This window comes from Lacerta agilis, chromosome 3 (genome assembly GCF_009819535.1).
Source record: "Lacerta agilis isolate rLacAgi1 chromosome 3, rLacAgi1.pri, whole genome shotgun sequence".
In the NCBI taxonomy this organism is placed as follows: domain Eukaryota; kingdom Metazoa; phylum Chordata; class Lepidosauria; order Squamata; family Lacertidae; genus Lacerta; species Lacerta agilis.
Genome location: NC_046314.1, coordinates 22,107,953 through 22,128,823, shown reverse-complemented (window position 1 = coordinate 22,128,823; position 20,871 = coordinate 22,107,953). Strand labels below are relative to the sequence as shown.

The 20,871-nt window shown below is 46.0% G+C and overlaps 1 protein-coding gene and 1 long non-coding RNA gene across 2 annotated transcripts; both read left to right on the top strand.

Moving 5' to 3' along the window:
- The first annotated feature begins 571 nt into the window (after positions 1-571).
- Positions 572-18,131, top strand: LOC117043390. The gene is made up of 3 exons (XR_004426181.1): positions 572-1,188; positions 14,902-15,210; positions 17,950-18,131. It is a non-coding gene; the product is annotated as an uncharacterized LOC117043390 (long non-coding RNA).
- A 207-nt stretch (positions 18,132-18,338) lies between these two features.
- KBTBD11 (kelch repeat and BTB domain containing 11) lies at positions 18,339-20,498 on the top strand (the record flags this gene model as incomplete). Its single annotated transcript, XM_033145368.1, has 1 exon — positions 18,339-20,498. A coding segment is annotated over one exon (1,635 nt), but the record flags the coding sequence as incomplete, so codon positions are not given.
- Positions 20,499-20,871: the final 373 nt, after the last annotated feature.

Below are 20,871 nucleotides of genomic sequence, written 5' to 3'. Positions count from 1 at the left end.
AGCCACCCTGTATATATGTAGCCAGTATGGAAGCTGTCTCAGGGTTTGTCCTCTTTGCTCTGAACAAAAGAAGCTCCCTCCAAATACAGTAATGGGATTTGCGACAAAGCGCAGGGGCGCGTTAGGCCAGCAAACAGCAGGGGCTAACCCCCACCCCCCACCCCACACTTTCTGTCCTCTTAAAAAGGTTAAGTAAGAGTGCCAGCCACAGGTTTAAAGCCAAAGCGCTTCGGGTTGTGTCACTGTGTGACAAGTAGCTGCAATTTTGCAGCGTGGGCAGCAACAAGTTTGCAATATTTGCTTTTCTCAAGTACTGAAGCAAAAGGGTGTGGGCGAGGCGGCCAGTTTTACTTGAGGCTGATTTCTTTCTTTCTTTTTTTAAAGCTACTGAACAAATATTTAAGGGTGCACCCAGATCTATGTAGATTTACACGGGCGTAAGACCCATTGAACCCTGTGGCACTTTCTCAGCAAACCCAGAGGAATGTTTAAAAGAGCGACTGCGGGCGGGGATAAAAAAAAGGGTCATCCGCCCGGCGCGCAACGTTACGTGACCCAGACTAGGGACGCGTATGGCGAGGCTCCGGCGATCTTGGCGGGCTGCTCTGCGTGCGCGCCGCGGAGACGAGCGCGGTAAAGAGAAACGGCCTCAAAACAAAGGAATTCTTCCTCCAGCCCCTGGTGCAGGATCCCATCATCCGACCTGCAACGCGCCAGTCAAGGAGCCTGCAGAGCGCCGCGCCAGTTGCAGACCCTAGCACGGGAGTGCGCGCTCCGCCTGCCCGCGGTGCGCGGAGACGACGGCGCGATGCGGCTCCTCGCCACGCGGGAAGAAACGAGGACACTCCCCTTTCCCGGCGCCCAGAAGTGGCGGAGGTAGTGGCGGTGACGACGACGACCACTAGGGAGCCTTGCCCGTTTAAATCCCCCAAGCGGCTCAGTCTGAACGAGGGGGTGTTTCCCGCAGTAGCGGCGCTGCGCTGCACGGCTCGGCCAGACGTGTTCCTGGCTGCGCTGGAGTGAAGAAGGCGCGATTTGGCGGCGCTTGGCACCGACCGAGGCTTCCTTCCTGTGCGCTCGGGGAGGTGGCGCCGAGGATAAAGGTTGAAACGGAACGAAATTTCTCCTCGCTCCTGCGAGGGAAATCTGCTTTGGAGAAGCCTGTCTGCCTGGCTGGTCCAAGCTGAGGTTAGTGGCTTTGGAGCCCTCCTTTCCCGCTGCTCTTTCTCCTGCGGTTCTTTGGCGTGCGTAATTGCGAGCGGCCTGTGCACTCGTACAGCTATGCGCAACGTTTCCCTTCTCCCTTTCCGCCGCCTCCTCTTTTTTTTTTTTTTTTTTTTTTGCACTAGGCATGGATTTTGTGCCGGTTGCTTGCGGAGTGGGAAGGGGGGGGGGACATGAACGCCCCTCTCGAAGGCCGGCGGCGAGGTTTGCAACGAAACAGACGCAGCAGCAGGCATGATGAACTTAATGTTCATCGCGGTTTTTGGAAACATGCCCATTATTACGCACTTTGCGCGAAAGATCTCGCCTCGCGGGTGGGTGGCGTGGAGAGAGATGCAGGAAAGGCGCGCGCGCGCTTGACATTTCCTGGCTCCCTCCGGAGGAATTGCTTCTCCGGTGTCTCCTCGCACATAATGCAACAACGGTTAATTCAGCAGCAGGCTTGCTACATGTGTAGAAGCGGGTTGGGAACGGGAGAGAAAGAGATGCAGCCAGGACAACAAGCGGAATGTCTGTGGCAATGGAGATGTGGAATTATGTCAGTTCTCATCATGCTCCCTCATCCCCGCCCGTTTCCCCACAATCCCGATTAATCCACTTCACTGCTTAGCCTGTACAGTGAGGTACCGCGGCTGCACTGAGCATGCTCTCTGTCATATGCACTGGCATATTATCTTGTCCTCTCTGCTAAGCTTAAACCCTGGCTGGGAGCTTCAACTTCATATCTGCAGACTCCCCCCCCCCCATTGTTTCTCTTAGAGGTCTGTTGGAATACTCCGGTATTTGTCAGCATTATTCCAAAGGTGGCATCTTGAGCTGCTGGCCATTTGCAAGAGAGAAGACCAATTCATAATTAAAGTCCTTCCCTTCTGACTTAGCTAGGTCTAGACTGTATAAAGCAACCCAGTGCATATTTCAGCATAACTAAGACCAGTGGGGCTTATTCTTTAGCAAGTGTTTGCAGGATTACAGCCTTACAAAAGGAAACAATATTATTCCACACACCCCCACTCCCCAAGTTTGTAAGTACTAAACATGGTACTGTAGCCAACTAAATCATGCTCAGAATTACCCATTCAAATCAGGTCCAGTGATTTCAGTGGGTCTGCTCTCAGGTCATACTCTCCTTGCTCCTTATACATTACACTTACATGGTTCTGCTTCTTTTTCTTTCAACTCGAAAATCCTCCTCAAAAATGCATTTGCCTAGTTAGTGCAACTGTAGCCCAACCCCCTGGAATGCAGGAATCATTTGCTCAATGTCCCACAACCCATAGAAGAAGAGTCTCATGTTGTACTGACTGAGCTATCCAGGAAGCATAACAGTGCAACTCAATGCATCTCTATTCTGAAGCAAGGCCCATATAATTCAATGGAATTTACACCCAGGGAGGCAGGTAGGATTGTAGCCTAAATACATACAATGGTATCTGCACCTCTCCTTTCCCACTGCTGTATGTTCTGCGGGGCAGAGACCTATAAATTGTTGCTAGATCTTTGGCATAATGATGGTCAGAAGCTAAATACATCAACATCTTTAGCATTTTTATTCCTGGAGAATAAAACATACAAGAGTAAGAACTATTTCCAGATCTTGATGTAGTAATCAATAATATAATTTCTTAATGCTCTGTATAATTCCCAGTGATTCATTGGGGAGTATAAACCAGTACCATCTGAATGACGAAGTGCCAACTGCATTCAAGGAAGATGGGGCGTATTGATTGATATGTTGCAAATAAACAATGCCATCCAATCAAACCTTTTTTACACTGCAGCCAGAAGGAAGTCCTATTGAGTTAAAAGTGCCCTGTGTTGACTGAATTGGACCCATAAATGTTTAGTATCAGTTTCGCCATGTTTCTACATTCTAGGGCCTACCTCTTCCTAAGTGGAAGTGATTACTGAGCGATACAGACCATCAACAGTACCCATGTACAGGAGAGCAGACGTGTTGCTCATTTGAAAACACCCCAGATTCAAGCTCTCCCTGACTATGCAAAGCTTTGCCATGTCTGGGAGATGTAGTCCTAGGAGCAGAGAAGGCTGCCTTGTAGCAAGTCAGCGGCAGACAGGAGACACTTTCAGCTCTAGCTGAAGATGCTGAGGATTGAATTTGGGACTATATCAGCGTGCAAGGCAGTTGCTACAATCCATCCTCACCTCCATAAAGATTCTACCTTAGCTTTCTTCCTGACATGGCAGCTTTGCATGCCACAAGGGTTTGAAGTGTCTTTCAAGTAGTGGCACCAGTAGAGTTCTTTGGTACTGCTGTAGCATAGGCAGCTCAGAATGTCTGGTTTGCTTTCAGATTCATAGCCTGTGTGTGGAATGGCTGTGTGTGTGTCTATATGTAAAGGCACATAAATTCAGCACAGTACAGGATATGATCTCCTCCTCCTCCTCCTCCTCCTCCTCCTCCTCCTCCTCCTCCTCCTTCTTCCTCAGCGATCACTCATAGCTGAGTAAGATTGTCTTCCATGAGCACAGTCTTAACAGTAGGTCCGTAAGTGATTGTGGAGGCCACTTCTGGATCCACATGTCCTTCTACAGTGGGGACATAGGTTTCTGGGTGGGAGTTTATCACAGTGAGGGTTTGCCAAACATGCCTTCCTCTTAACACATGTCCCCCTTTTGTCCTGAGTTTGAGTGTCTTCGAAGCCCATGACACCTTTGGTAAAGGCTGTTCTCTAATTGGAGCACTCGCAGGCCAGTGTTTCACAGCTGTGGGTGTTTATACTACATTTTTTTAGATTTCTCTTGAGAGAGTCTTTAAACCTCTTTTGTTGACCACCAGCATTACGCTTTCCATTTTTAAGTTCAGAATAGATCAGTTGCTTTGGCAGACGATAATCAGGCATCTGAACAACATGACCAGTCCAATGAAGTTGATGTTGAAGAATCATTGCTTCGACACTGGTGATCTTTGCTTCTTCCAGTACACTGGCATTCGTTCGCCTGTCTTCCCAAGTTGGAGATGGCGTTTATAAGTGGTCCATGATCTCAGTGTAGTGCATATAAAACTGCAGATTGATTTTCCTTGAGTGTTTTATAATGGGCCTGTGCACCATTCGGCCACACAAAAGGAGGCGGCCTTTTCCATTCAGCTCCACAAGGCAGCTCATGCTCAGGAGACGTACATGGCTGTAATTTACACACTGTCTTCTCCAGGGCTAGCCAACGTGGTGCCCTGCAGTTGTTGTGGGATTCTGGCTCCCACATCAGCCTCATTAAACATGGCTGGCAGTCCAAGATTATGGGAGTTGTAGTCCAGCAACGTTTGGGGTGTGCCATGTTGACTAGAATAGTTGCCGCTGCCTTCGGGTGAGTTTATAAGATGTAAATAGTTATCTGAATCTACTCCATTTATGCTGGTTTAAGTAATTTCCTTTACATCGAGAACCCTGGAAACCTCTAGGTACCTCTTTCTAGCAGGGTTCCCCCCCTTCGCCCCCTCCAAATATTATATTCTTTGGCAGAAAGAAATGATAGTTGTGTACAAAATACATTTGAACCAAATGATATTCCTTTAAAAAAAAAGCGCCTAGGAAACAGCTGGTGCTGTCTGTACCTAATCCCAAAGTGAAAACCAAATGAGGGATTTTTATTATTTATTTATTTATTTATTTAAAAGGAAGCAAGTGCTCCTCTAGTGTGTTATGCAGTTATGCATCTACCCCTTCATGCCTCTAGCTGCAGCTTCCCTCCACCCCCATGGGATCCATTTGAAAGGTAAGGGTGTGATTATTCATTTGTGGTTGGCTGTGGTGATCTTTGGTTTTCTGTGTTGAGTGGGGTTGGTGCCCAAGCGAACAACAGAGAACCTACACAATCAACGTTGACACCAAACCCTACACATATTAAGGAAAATAGAAACATCGTCACCCCACCTCACCCATCCCACCCACCTCCTTTCCCCCCTTCTCTCCCAAATGCCTCAACAACCAAATCTGATTTGTAAAAATTTAACATGGAAAAAATACGAGAGAGACATTGCACACACTTTTGTAAATCAATAAAATCTTAAATAAATAAATACAGCAGGCTGAAGGGTTTCCCTCCCGAGCTTGCGAGTTAAGTGCCCCATTGGGGTGGTTGCTCACATGTTAAGTCCTGCTTTGCATTTTGTGGTTGTAAACCCTGCACTCCTGACGAAGAGCAGCAGAGATATTTGACAGTACTTTCCCCCTTCATTCCAGCAACAGTCAGGATATAGCCCTAACCTTGTTGATAACTAATGCATTGTGGATCTGGGCTACATATCTTTCCAGCAGGAAATTCCTTTTCCTACTCTTTCTCTAGAGGATTTCACCTTTTTGTTCTGAGTTAAGCTGTGTGGTGTCCACCCTGCTCCCCCTTCCCATGATAAACCATTTCTCAGGCACTTTCCCCCCTTAGTTCTTTATTGATGCAGAAGTGGGAGATGTTGTCTAGCCTAACGCAAAACGGCATAAGTCACTGGAGAGGAGGAGTCCTGCTAAATTCACTCCCCCCCTTGCCACCTCCACAGCAAGGAAGGGAAAAAATGCTGGATGAGTGACTGTACCAATGCCTAAACTGGAGACACCATTTTGCCTCAGGGACAAAAGCAGTGAAGTGAATGAACACATTGTGTGTGTTGCTGGCTGCTGCAACATCTGATGTTATGTTATACACTTCATGCACAAAGATGACCTCACGATGTACAGTATTTCTCTGTCTCTGATTATATGAAGCAGGTCCAAGTCACAGGCATTTCTTAACTCTGTAGTAAAGGCCATTGTCCACCGCATTCTCCATGAATGCGAAATTATACAGTATTTGGGACTGCCCTAGGTTTACCTCTGAGCAAAGAATCTAGTGCAAGCAGAGGACACGTGTCCATGGTAACATTCTAATTTAAATAATCCTAAAGATAAGTTTTAAGTGGAAGAATCCCATAGTGATCTCAGAAGGTTGCAGATTTTATATCTCTATCAACTATCTATCTATCTATCTATCTATCTATCTATCTATCTATCTATCTATCTATCATCTATCTATCTATCTATCTATCTATCTATCTATCATCTATCTATATCATCTATCTATCTATCATCTATCTATCTATCTATCTATCTATCTATCTATCTATCTATCTATCATCTATCTGTCTATCTATCTATCTATCTATCTATCTATCTATCTATCTATCATCTATATCTATTAGTATTAAATAACAGCAATACTGCACACTCAGAATGTAGTCCTACTGAGTTAGTGGGCCTTACTCAAGTGTATATAGGATTGCAGCATAAGGCTGCTCTCCTCTTGGGAGTAAACCCTATTGAACTCAGCAGGACTTAGTTCTGGGTAAATGTGCTTAGGGTCACACTGTAACAAATTGCATCAACCCTACTTTTTCCTGTGCTGCTGCATTAGAGATGGATCCTACAGCCATGGTGCTGTGGTCTGAACCACTAAGCCTCTTGGGCTTGCTGATCTGAAGGTCGGCGGTTTGAATCCCCATGACGGAGTGAGCTCCTATTGCTCTGTCCCAGCTCCTGCCAACCTAGCAGTTTGGAAGCACACCGGTGCAAGTAGATAAATGGGTACTGCTGTGGCAGGAAGGTAAACGGTGTTTCCATGCACTCTGATTTCCATCATGGTGTTCTGTTGCACCAGAAGCAGTTTAGTCATGCTGGTCACATGACTCGGAAAGCTGTCTGTGCACAAACACCAGCTCCCTTGGCCTGAAAGCAAAATGAGCGCCGCAACCCCAGTCGCCTTTGACTGGACTTAACTGTCCAGAGGTCCTTTACCTTTATCTTTTTACCTTTTGTAGCTATGAACACTCTGTTGCAGTTGAAGAATCCATTCTCTTCAACACAACAGAAAAATCAGACATTCTTCTTGTTAGCTCCCTCTGGTCTCTTGAATTATGAACATAACAGAAATTCTATTTTTAGTATATAATAAGATGGTGGAAGAAAAGCACTTTGTGGTTTATTTGAGAGAATATCTGAAGTAACTTTTCTTTTAGCATGTGACACGTGTTTCCTACTGAAATATTCCAAGGCACTGCAAAAGTAGGATACTTTTCTAGAAAAGGGGACTGCATCTTGACAAAATTAACTGATTTTAATTATTCACATGTGGAATTCCTAGTGGCAAATAGTATTTTGTGGTCCCAGCCAAAAGGCCCAATCAAGATGAAGATGTTAATTGCTGGATGCTGAGCAAACTGCTCTCTAGGTATGGCTGCATAACTATTTGTTATTCTTGCTAGGCACCTCCTCCAGTGTGCAAATTATAGTGTTAGATAGAGTCTCTATTCCTCAAGTCAAATGGAGGCTTCCATTATTCTATTCTTAGACACACACACACACGGTCTCAAGCTAAATGACAAGGGCTGCGTTTTCCAGATTGTTTATTCAAGAGGAACCTTCCTTAAAACAGCAGCGTCATTCTGAGCATGTAATTTGACAAGCGATGCCCGGGGCTCTGTCTGTTACATAAACTCTCTTGGAAGTGGGACACAAGTTCAGTGGAGCTCTGCGGGGGTTAGGAAGAAGAAGCCACTTGGCAGCTTGGAAGAGAGTCACATGCCTGTCCATCAAACCCCTGACACCCTGCAACCTGTGCAATGCTAGTACAAGCAGGTTGGGTGGATAACAAGGGGTTGCTTATGTTGGACTGGGTGGAAAGAAATGGCTTGTTTCCCTATCCCACAGTCCCCTGCACACTGTTGTGTGCCCGTATCAGGGGTGAGGAGCCTGTTGCTCTCCATACATTTTGGGGTCCAGCTCCCATCAGCCAGCTTAGCATAAAGGTCAGGGGTGATATGCACTATAGTCCAGTATCTTGAGGGCCACAGGTTCTCTGTCCCTGGCCCTCAGAGTAAACCATGGCCTCTAAACAAGGAATTGCCAACATGGCACCCATGTGTCTGCGGATACCTTCCATAGTGCACACAGGGTTCTCTTTTACTATAAACCAAAAATTAGGCTTGAAAGAAGCTTTCCATTGTTGTCAATATAATAAGTTGTGATGTTTGTGTGTGAGAGGCCCACAACAGGTTTTTTTTTTTGGTTTGGTTTGCAAATGTGCCAAAGCCCCAGAAGTGGGCAACAAACTGTTACAGCTCAACAAGTGCTGTTCCTAGGCCAGGGGTGTTGTTGTTGGACTACAACTCCCATCAGTCTCAGCCAACATGGCCAGTGGTTGGAGATTATGGGAGTTGTAGTCCAATAATATTTGGAAGGCTGAAATTTCCCCATCCTAGACAGTGCTTGTTGAATGCTAATAATGCCTTAGGCTCCTTCAGACGTCCCTGCTATCCTTTTATTTGGAGGAAATCCTCAGGGAACAGGCTGCTGCTATCTGTTCAGCCTGGGGTTGCATAGACCTGGGCAGAGTGGTGTCACTGTCTATGGAGCACAATGTGCCGTGATACATGGTGACCTGTTTGCTATAGGAATGGGCAGTGGAGCAGTCTGGTCTGCATCGCCATGAAGGTAGCATGGATAGGGACCCACAGGAATGTGTGAATGCCTGTGTCAAAGGAATGGAGAATTCCCTTCCTCTTTGTGACTCCCCGCACCCTTGTATCTCAAATGAATGTGGATGTCCACATAGTCATTTCGTATCGAGCTTCCAGGTGGCATGGTTACTCCTATATTCATTTCTGCTGCATTTGGTTCTGATAAAGTGATGAACAGGAGGGCACAGATTATGAGAATGAATTTAACTCATGTCCTTGCTGAAGTCGTCCCTCCAAACTGGAACTGACATTTGATCATCCGTTTTGCAGAACTGATAAGTACTAACAAGGTTCCACTGGAAAGCCCAGCATCTGTACTATGGCCCAGCTGGGTCAGAGAATGGCTAGTAGTCAACATTGCCTCACTGGGCTTCTCAAGGAGGAAGGGTGGGTTATGAATTTAATGAATAAATGACTTCCTCTAGTTTGATGCAAAAAAAAAAAAAGAATTTATTCAGGGAAATCTCCACAATCCTGGCTGAGGGCATCAATCTATCTATTCATTTTACCTCCTACCTGAATTCATTGACCAACCATGAAAAATACCCCAAATCCCTATTTTTAGCTATTTAGTTCCTTCCTGGGAACAAAAGAAATGAACATTACTGCTGACTGCATTCCTCGGCAGATGGGCTGTTCAGTCCAGTTTTTGTAGACAAGTATATTTTAAACCATTGCTTTGAATTCTCTTTCTGATTGCCATGACATCCCCAACAGCCAAGGACAGCCTTTCTCTGATAATCCACAATCAGTTTGTTTGCAAGTCACTCGCTGTTAATCCACAAGATTTCTGGGTCTGTTTCTTGCAGACCTCACTTTTCTATGGAAAGCGATGCAGGAATAAAACTGCTAGCACATTTGTAATGCTAAGCAGGGTCCTCTATGGTTTCAAATTGGATGGCAGAGACCGCTTGTTGAGATTCCTGCATTGCAGGGGTTGGACTAGATGAGCCTCTGGGGTCCTTTCCAGGTATACAATTCTATGATTCTAAACAACAACAATAAAAGGGAAATTAGGAAGGTAAATTTGGGCAGTCATAAAGGAGAAAGGGTGAATTGAAAGGGAGACTCTTGGCTCTGCCTTCATTTTTCCAAAATCCTTGAATTATTATTAAGGTCAGCTGATAAAATCTCCTGATCTGCACTGTCGATAGAACATAATAAAAATTCTGCCTGCTCATGTTGGCTAGGTTTTGTAGTCAGTGCTGAGCTGTTCAGTGGATAAGGTTTCACACTGTGAAATCCTGCTGCATCATGCTAGAGTAATTGACTGCTAAGTTAAAGGATGCTGAAGCATCTTCAGTGGTGGTTAGCTGACTGGAAAATGCCAGTGTTCAAACAGCACCTTTATTATGACCAGTTCCAAGATGCAGGGCTCAGGGAGAGGGAGGCGGTGTATGTTTCTGTTCAGCACACTAGAAGCAAACATTTGGACAGTGTGTGGGCTGGATGCATGGGCTCTCTGAGGCTCACCAACACCTTTGAACACTTCCCCTGGTGCTTGTGTAGCCCTTTGTCACGAGGTGGCGAGGGTTGTTTACCTTGTCCGCCTTTGAAACACATAGAGATGAAGCAGAGATGAAGTTGGAAGAGTGGTGCTTTTTCTCACTTCCTCTTTCAGCTCTGGGTGCTTTTCAAGGCTGAGGTTGGTACCTGAGCAGCTGAAGAGAAAGAGGGTAGAGAGGAAAGTAGGGAGGAGGGGGGGGAAGGGAGAGAGAGAGAGAAATGAAGCAGCCAGTGAGGAGAACAGTGAGGTGCCACAAGAGTCAGAAGAGAAAGAAAAAGAAAATGGAGAGAGAAGGGTTCCCCCCATCCTTCTACGCAGTACAGCCCCATCACCACCATCCAAAGATGCTTCCGAGTCTGAATCATTCTATGCAATTTAACTGTTTTAAATCAGCCGAGGAGACTATTTGGTTAGAGGAGGCTCCCTGTTTCAAACTGTTGCCCTCAAACTAATGGAAGGCTGTAAATGGGATAGAAGTGATGTGCTGCGCAGGGCTGGGCTTGGCAGCCCTCTTCCCCGTGTGATTGTTTGTGCAAAAGTAATCTGAATGCCTGCTTAAGACTGAAGTGCTGCTAAACTCATGCTTGAAAACAAAAACAAGAGTGCTGTAAAAATGTTACATGGAAAAAATACGAGAGTGACATTGCACACACTTTTGTAAATCAAGAAAATCTATAATAATAATAATAATAATAATAATAATAATAATAATAATAATAATAGAGTTCTCCAGAAGGAAACAAGGACACACAACTTGACCTGCCTTTTGAGAGAGGTTTGTTCCATAGTGTTTTCAGAAAGGAGGACCTGATCAGGGGTTGAATTAAATTCTCACCTTACAAATGATGATAGGCTGGCATTACTTTGTAATAAAATAGATGGCTCAGGAGGTTTGGGGGCTATGCAGCTTGTTTGTTCTCTGACACACACACACACACACACACACACACACACACACACACACACACCAAACTTATTCTATGTGTAGTTATGCATGTGTGGTCCTAATCAGGGAAATTTATTCCCGGGAGCTCAATTTTTGTTGTCATAGAGATTGTTTGGAGAAATTCATACTTACGAGATGGAACAAATGTACTTTCCTCAAGCACTCTGGGAGTATAATAATACGACCAGTTATGGATAATGAAGAAGCTTAATAAGCACTTTGAGAGTAGATGTAATGACATAATCTCTTTAAGACACATCCTGTAGTTAAGTCAAATTGCTCAAAGTTCAATTTTGACCACTACTTTACTGAAACCAAATAAAAAAACCTTCCTTCCTGAAATTTCCCATGAGGCAGTTTCTCAAAAATGTTTGGTGATGAGGCAGTTTTTAAAAACAAAGCAAAATACAGCTTTTCATTTTTATGTTGACTCAGCTAAAACATCTTTTTCGGGTACGAAACACCCTCAGTTTCATTGAGAGTTCAGCACATGCTTTAACTTGTTCATGTTGACATTAGCAAGACTAAAAATTGTTTCTGTTGGATCCAAACTTAGTCATGCTTAGAGAATACCCTTGAATTATTAACATCATTTACTCTAAGCATGACTATGTCTGGATTCAGTTGAAACTTTGAAATCAGTTCCTTTATGCTGTAAAAGGTCTTCTCAATTTTGTTTTATTTGACATTGTTTGTTTTATTCTATGGTTATATGACGGACAGTTTGCTATATCCAATAATTTTAAAACATTTCTGGAAACGTAAGATCTTAGCAAATATTAGTCTTACAAACCTGTATCCAGATTCTTGTTGACAAGAGCATCTGAGAGCCACTCCTTTGTTAAGATAAAAGGATATTAATGGGACACACAACTGAGACTAGACTTGGAGAATAAACCTTCCGTAAGTCAGCCTGGATAGCTCAGTTTGTGAGAGTGTGGTGCTGATAACTCCAAGGTTGCAGGTTTGATCCCCACATGGAACAGCTGCATATTCCTGCATTGGACACTTCCAGCTCTATGATTCTATGTGTCCAGTTTTCATTATGGGACTAAACTATGCTAGTGCTTCCATTAACAAAAGAGAAAAAACCCATTGCTTCAGACCTGGATATCCTTAAATTCCATTTGGGAAGGACCCATAACTCTGTGGTGGAGCACATGCTTCTCATGAAGAAGATCCCATGTCCATTCTCAAGCATCTCCAGTTTTAAAAAGGATGAAAGGCAATGGGAGTGACATTTATCAGAGTAGACAGTGAGCCACATGGATAGCTTGATCTGGCAAAAGGCAGATTCCTATGTAAAAAGTTCCATTAAAACCAAGGAGACACAAACGTCTTATATGAGAGGGTTATACACCTTCTGATTCTAATGAGCTGTGCCTGGCACATTCACATCAAAGTTTCGCAGGGCAATGTGGAAGCTCCGTCCAGCAATGAGACAGATGTTTGGTGAAAGGGTCATGCTGTTTTAACAAGAAAAAGCAAAACTGGGGAACATGTGGCGAAGAAATGCATAGGTAGGCAAGCGCTTAGGAAACATGACCTTCCGTATATATATTAACAACACTTCTCTTGCTCAAAATGCAATCTCAGAAGGCTGCTTATGATTGCCAAGACTTTCTTTGCCAATTTTAAGTCTCTGTTTGCTTGTTGAGGGGGCACAGGTCCAGGATATTGCTAGTGACTCACCGCCAAGACTGTCAGCACAATTCAGGGTTGCTGGAGGTTCCCATGTCCGCTGTCTTCTTACATTTCCATTCACCCTGGACTAAATCAACAGCAGTAACAACAACAAAAATCTACAAATTCATTAAGTCTTAACTTATTTAATAAATGAAATGTTTCACAGATGACAGGCTAGGCTCTCCATCTTTAACAGAAATGTACAGTGGTACCCCGCTAGACGAATGCCTCGCAAGACGAAAAACTCGCTAGACGAAGGCATTCGTCTAGCGGAAGGCTGCCCCGCAAGACGAAAAAGTCTATGGGGCTGCCTCGCAAGACGAAAAATTTTCGTCTTTTTTTTTTCCGTTTTGCGGAGCGCGGCTGTCATTGCCGCTCCGCAAGACGAAAAACCCGCTAGACGAAAATTTTCGCAGAACGAATTATTTTCGTCTAGCGGGGCACCACTGTACCACAAGCTTTCCCCATGTATGTGGGCACATCATGAAAACTAATAATTAAAACTGGATTTGATTTGGTTGGTGTGTGCATGCTGAGGTTTTGCTCTATATTTAAGAAACTTTAGGAGTCCTGCATGTTCTTGCTTAGATTCCCCCCCCCCTCATTTTTGCAAAGCTTTGATGAAGAGGACTTTGCGGGATCGGCTTGTTTCGTAAGCGCAGCCTAGACTGGAAACTGAGTTCGGAAATTAAAAATAAAAGTGGCTTTTTGGAAAGTAAAGCATCTGCCAAACCTGGACCACAACCTTTCCAAGGAAAATGATTTTCTTTCTGGAGAGGAAGGCAAACTGAGAAAATCCTGAAAAATGAACTGTGGATGCAAGAAAACAAAACAATACCACAAAACCAAAACCACCTGAAATGAAATTCATTGCTGACAAAAGACAACTGACTTGCATGTTTGACATTTCAAATAAAAATGTGAATGGAAAGCAAAATATAGATAAAATTGGTGAATGTGAGTTAAAACCTCTGCTATGAAGTTATTGGGTATTCTATAATAATAATAATAATAATAATAATAATAATAATAATAATAATAATAAACTGCAAGGCACCATGATTTCTGGACAATTGATTAGAACCATTATAAAGAACACCCTGAACTGCTGCTTTAAACTAACCAGATTTGTAAGTCAGTTGAAGAACTTGGGATCCTTATGGCTCAAATGTTGAAACTTGCTGCTTTTGCAAATACATGCTTGGGATACCATTTGAGGCATACTATCAGTATGCACATTTTAATGCTGTGCTATAAGTTAACGGATTTGAGTATCCAACTTAACTGTCGGTCTCAGCTCAGCACCAAACCATTATTTATTTTCTTACATCGATATCTTTCCTTTCACTTCTCATGCAACCTTTCCTCCCACTGCACAAATGGGGAGATTCTGATGGGGGGGGGAGCACAGGGTTATCTCCCCTCTCCTGCCATGCCATAATTGCAGTCCAACTTGGAGTCCAACCATGTCAGCTTCTTCTTTTTAACAACTATGCAAGGGCAAATGATGTGAAAAATGCCATGTCTAGTTTGGCCCTTAATTTTATGAAATCAGTCTCCTCCAGGGAAAGTGAGCAGAGGATCACAGTCTTATTATGTGACAAGACTGTGATAAGAAGACCTGTATTTAGGTTTACAGGTTTGAATGCAGTATTCATGTTGGTCCCATTGCATGGGCTGGATGCATCTTTTGATGTGGGTGGAAATGTAGACGCCACATCTATGCCTGCTGGATTAATTGCCCAGTAGATGTGTTTCACCAAATATGTAGGATGGAACACTCCTAATTAGCGGATAGGAGCATTATAATCTTCTGTTCCAGTAAGTAGTAGGCAAACTGTAAAACGAACAGCAGTTTTGGGTTATAGCAAAAGAAAGTTGGTTTAGCTTAAGAGATACAGAATGCACTATTAAAGGAAACTAAACTACAGTAATGATATAAAAGTTTACTTTGGGGAAATCAATTCAGACAAAATACATGTGGAATTGTTTCATTTCAAAAACTGAACAATAACCAAAACTGTTTTTATCATATAGGTGGACGGAAGATGCACAGTGAATCGGTGAGAAATGGAATACCTTTTTGAAGCTGATTGAAGAAAGTTCCCGTGCCAGCTTGCTGACCCAAGGGGGAGATTGACGCAGAATCTCCCCCTAAAATGTTCTGAAAATGTACAGTATTGCCATTAATTTATTCCACTGAAATAACTGCAGAAATATATTCTGGAATGACTACATTCAATGCTCACTGATAGTCAATAATTATTATTATTACTCTAATAAAGGACCACATTCTCAAGTCCATTGAAGGAACACTGAGGATGCCATCGATCACAAGAGCTTCAGGTAGCAGAACCATCAATTAACTTCTTATAAGTTTCAGCTGTCAACCAATTAGCAAATATTAACTGATCAATAGTTCCAACTAAACATTTGTATCACCAGGCCATCATGAGGTCCAGCTTTTCCCATTGCATTACTGCAGTGTCTGTAAAAGCTGTACTGTGCAGAATTATCCTTCGTGTGTGTGTGTGTGTGTGTGTGTGTGTACAACAAGGATCCTGCACCATTGCAGGGGGATATTTAAAGTCAGACCCCCTTGATTCTTAATCACAAGTAGATGATTTAATCAGTTAGCCGCTTAGTTGACCTGTTGGATCCACCAGCCTTCGATAGCATTATTCTGCCTTTATATACCCATGTTTCCATAGGCTTATACTACGTGCAAACCACAATTTAAACAGGAGACTGATAACCCCGTGCTAAATTGGTTCCTGCTTAAAGGCTGTGCAGTCTTACCATCAGAGATAGATGATAACTTTAGAAGCCCAACTCTCTGCTTGATGCAGCAGGGCAACTACGGCTGCCCACTCTTGCATCACATTTGAAAAATACTCGAGGTCAGACTGATGGGAATTGGTGCCCAACAATATGTGTGGTGCCATAGGTTCCTCTGAATGCCTTGCTCTCTTTCCATTCACGACTGATGCACATATAGCAGTATCGAGAGGATAGTAGCAGGTGATCATATACAGCGCTACGATGTCAACATTTATTTCATTTATTCATTTGCTGCATTTATATCCCACCTTTTTTTGCTCCATGGAGCCTGGTGGCTTCCATAGTTCTCCCACTCCTCATTTAATCCCCCCCCAACAATCCTGGGAGGCTGTTGCTGGTCCAAGGCCACCCATTGAGCTTAATGTACAAGTAGGGTTGCCAGGTCTGCTTCCAAAAAATAGCGGACAAGCGGGGGGGGGGGGTTTAAATTAAATTATATATTTTCTTACAAACATTTTAACATGTATTAAAATACCATTTAATCATAAAGCTTTTGAATAAAAAAATGTCCACTATTTTGTGAAAAAAATAGTGAACATAATGTGAAAAAGTGGACTGTCCACTCAAATAGTGGACACCTGGCAACCCTATGTACAAGTGGGGATTTGAACCCCAGTCTCCCAGGTTCTAGTCTAACACTCTAACCATTATACCACTACTGGTTCCTCTGATGTTGTTTGCTACAGGTCATCCTTCAAAAAGCAGGGCCCCATACAAGAGTGATTGGCAGCCCCTGGAAGATGGTGCAGTCTTAGGTGGGCTGAATTTTAGTAGCATAATGGCTTTGCTGGGCACTCATGCTGCCAGTTCTCAGAAGTCTTTCCAAATTGCAAGTTGTATAACCAAATCTCCCCACACACAGACTGGAGTCTTAGTTATGCATCTAAGCATTTAAAGAGGTACTACTGTTTCAGTTTGTGACCAAACTCACTCCACAGGCTCCGAACTGAACTTTGTGCTCTACTGATATTGTATGAATTGGCTAGTGGACTCATTGCTTTCCTGCTTAGGTCTGCAGTTTTCCCAGTGCACTTAAGGCTGCAAAAATAATGTGTGCTTATGTAGAAGCTGGACCCCATCAAAACTCATGGAACTTACCGTACTTCTCAGTAAAACCAGATAGGATCTGGCGAAGAAGCTATCTCACCGCAAACCAATGCACCTTTAGTTGGAAGTAAATCTTAGTGAACTCAGGCTACTTCTGAGTATGCCCACGACCACCAGAATGTTACTGTAATTCTGTTCAGAAATAGCCCTTAGAAATATAAAGGGTAGGATGGTCTAGTTTTTTTTTTTTTAAACCAGAGCATCAGTTGAAAATAGGTATACTGCTTCCATTTCTAAAGCAGCAAATTTTCAGTTCTCAAGACTATACAGGTCAGTTTGAAAGTAAGGGCAATAACCTGGTAAAATCTAAAAGCTGGCTCAGAGCATGGGGTGTAAGAACTCGGAGAAGGAAATCATGTAAACACACAAAGCTCTGCTTAGATTGCATAATCTCTAGAGGTTAAATTTGCCTTGGTGCAGAATGTTGAGTTTGGTTTGACAGGGTGAGAACAAGACTTTGCTAATAGGGTAGACAGGCTTACGGAAATATTCAGGGGAAGGGTTGGAAATGAGGAAAGTGGATAACCATTTCCGATCCACTGCAGAACGATGTGATTTACTGAGAAGATATAAAGCCATCTTGAGGGTGCCATAAAATTACTTTGGAAAAATGGAGGCTGGGTATCAGGAAATCCCCTGCACAGATCTTCTGGCCCCACCTCCCTAGGAAGTGCGATAATTTAATATACTGTATGTAGGCTTTGCAATGTCACTCAGGGATATTGTGACCTGATCAAACAACTTGAACAGCGCGAGCTGAACTATATACACCCTTCGGCAGTTCAAAAGTTCAGCGGTGAGTGGCTCTCTAGCCGCTGCTGCTGCCGCTGCTGAGAGAAGCCCGACGGCTGGGAAACTAGTGCGGAAATTGACCAAGCGCCAAGGGGAAGGGAAAAAACCAACAAAAACCCAACCCAACCTAAGAGCTGAGCAAAAGCGAGAGTCCACAGTCGCCTCCAGACAGAGCTGCCAGGCAGCACGAGGGGAGGCAGTGGGAGGAAAAGGAGGTGCCTGTGAGGGAGGGCAAGAGAAGCAGGAGACAGAGAAAGAGAGAGAGGGGCTGGCAGGCAGGCAGGCAGGCGAGAGCCCTCCGAGGACCGATGGAGAACTCAGCGCTGTCTTGTGTCCTTCCCCCAGGTGAGAATGGGACTGTCGGCGAGGTCGAGGCGCGCTGCGGGGAGATGGAGATGGCGCAGCCGACGCAGCTAGCGTCCCCGAGGAAAACTGCGGGCGCCGAGCAAGCGGCGGCCAGGAGCAGCCCACCGTCCGCCCCGATGGAACGGCGCGCTGCGGCAGACGGCGAGGACGGCATCCTCAGCAGCAGCAGCGGCGGGCCCAGCGCCGAGTCTCCCGCGCCCTGTGGCTTCAGCTCCTCGCTGTGTTTCAGCTCTCCCGGAGACAAAGCCCCGGCGCCCGAGCGCGACGCAGCCTCCTCGCCGTCATCGTCGGGCAGCAGCGGAGGCAGCCGCGTGGTGCAAAGCCAGTGGGAGATCAACAACGCGGCGTCCGAGTCGGAGGAGGAGGAAGGTGGCGGAGGTGGAGGGGAAGGCAGCAGCAGCAGCAGCCAGCCGTCGTCGCAGCAGCCGTCCCCTCCAGCTGCCGCGCAGGCCGTCAGCGAAGCGCTCACGCAGGACCCGTGCGCCTCTCTGCCGGGGGGGACGCAGCCGGAGGAAGAGCCGGACCTGGTGATCGAGGTGTCGGGCCGTCGGATCCGCGCGCACAAGGCAGTGCTGGCGGCCAAGAGCGACTACTTCCGCGCGCGCTCGTCCAGGGACATCCTGCGCGTCAAGGGCGTGAGCTACGCGGCTCTGCGCCTGCTGCTCGACTACGTGTACACGGCGCGCATGGGCGACGTGCGCCACGACAACCTGGCCGAGGTGGTGAGCGGCGCGCGGGTGCTGCAGATGCCGTGCGCCCTGCACTGCGCCGCCGAGGCCATGAGGGCGCAGCTGCGCCTCGACAACTGCCTGCAGCTGCTGGGCCTGGCAAAGAAGCAGCGGCTGGCCGAGCTGCGCGAAGCCGCCTACCGCTTCATGAGCGACCACTACCTGCAGGTGCTGCGCGAGCCTGCCGTCTATGGGCGCCTCAGTGGCGCCGAAAGGGACCTAATCCTGCAGCGCCGCCTCGACGCCGGCAAGCCCTGTCTGCTGGTGGCCGAGGTGAGCGACGCCTTCGAGAGGCTCAACTCTGGGAGCAGGCCGCAGAGCCGAGAGAGCAGCAGGCCGCAGAGCCCCTCTTCCGTGGTGTCCCTGGAGGACGGCGGCTACCTGCTCTACAGCTACCACGAGGCGGCCAAGGAGTGGAGGGTGCTGACCCGGCTGCCGGACGAGGCCAACGCCAAGGGGTGCGCCATGTGCGTGCTCTACAACTACCTCTTCCTGGCTGGGGGCATCTCCACGGCGCCGGGGGACCCCCGTGCCAGGCTCTCCGACAAGGTCTTTTGCTACAACCCCTTGACGGATACCTGGAGCCAGGTGAAGCCCATGGGGCAGCCTCGTTCGCAGCTGAAGCTGCTGGCCCTCGACGGCTATCTGTATGCAGTGGGCGGCGAGTGTCTCTTCACGGTGGAGAAATACGACCCCCGGGCGGATCGGTGGAGCCCGGTGGCTCCTCTGCCGAAAGGGGCTTTTGCCGTGGCTCACGAAGCCACCACCTGCAACGGGGAGATCTACGTGTCAGGTGGGTCGCTCTTCTACCGCCTGCTCAAGTATGACCCCAAGCGGGACGAGTGGCAGGAGTGCCCGTACAACAGCAGCCGCCGACGCTCCGCCGACATGGTGTCCTACAAGAGCTTCATCTACCGCTTCGACGTGAGCAGCAGCCGTGGGGAGCCGGGTCAGGCCGGCGGGGTGGAGGTCTTCCGGTACAATTCAGTGGCCAAGCACTGGAGTCAGTGCGCTTCCTTGTGCCCCGGCGGCGGCCTGGTGCAGCCATTCCGCTGTGCCGCTTTGGGCAGCACCATCTACTGTGTCAACCGGACTGGAATGCTGTGCTTTGCCCTGTCCCAGAATGGTGAGGTGGAAGCAGATGGTGGACTCAAGGGGAGCTTTGAGCCAGAACTTCTCAAAGCCCCGTTTGATACTAAAGGGGTCCTTCTTCCGTTTGTACTCACCCTGCCGGAGAAAGAGAAAACGGGGGAGCCGGAAAGTCCTCTGACATGAGAACTAAACTAGCTCTGGGAAGGCCGGCTGGAGTTTATCTCAGTGCTCTGCTCTGATGAATATCAGCAGGACAAGGCCTCTGCCAAGGGAAGGGTCAGAGCAGGTGCATGGTCTCCAGCCATCACTGGTGGCGGTAGTGATTGGGGCTGCAGTTTAACTTGCAGAGGCTAAATCCAAGGTGAAAAGTGTGTAACAGCTTCTTTGCACCGAAGGAAACAAACAGAAAGCCACTTTACCAAATTAACACATGCATGCACCACTATGGATGGAGAATTGGGATGGTGTCCCACCTAAAGCGTTGGCTAGCTGGCTGTAGCCTCTCAGAGCTCGCTAGCATAATTCACATAGGAAACAACTCACCTCTCAGCACAGATAGAAAGCAGTCATTGCAAAGCTGCTAAAATAGATTAATTGTTGTGCAATGCCAGTGCCATTTTCCAGCCTAGAAGCATTTTGGAGGTAAAATTCAGGAAAGCAACAACTTTCAAAGGAATTTCAGCTATGAAATGGTTCTTTTTGTAAATATGCATAATTGGAAAGGGGGATTTAAAAAAAAAAAATTTGCCTCGCTGACTTCTTGGCTTTCTTTTTTTTTGGATGCTTGTAGTAATTACCAGAAGAAAAGCTGCTAGCAGTTCCCATTCAGAGAGTACCGGTATACCTTTTAGGAAGATTAACAAGGGAAAGAAACAATGCTTCTTGTGTTAGAAGCAGTGGACTATAGAGCCAGCTCACAGTATCCTCCCTCCTTTCCTCCTTTTTAACATTTAATGGAGTCTTTAATGAAGACATGGTGTTGTATAGCCTTAAGAAGTTGCATCCACAGTGTGTGATTTAACAGAAGCCAGATTTCAAGGTTTAAAAAAAGTTAAATGTCTCCCATATGTACATAGTGGGA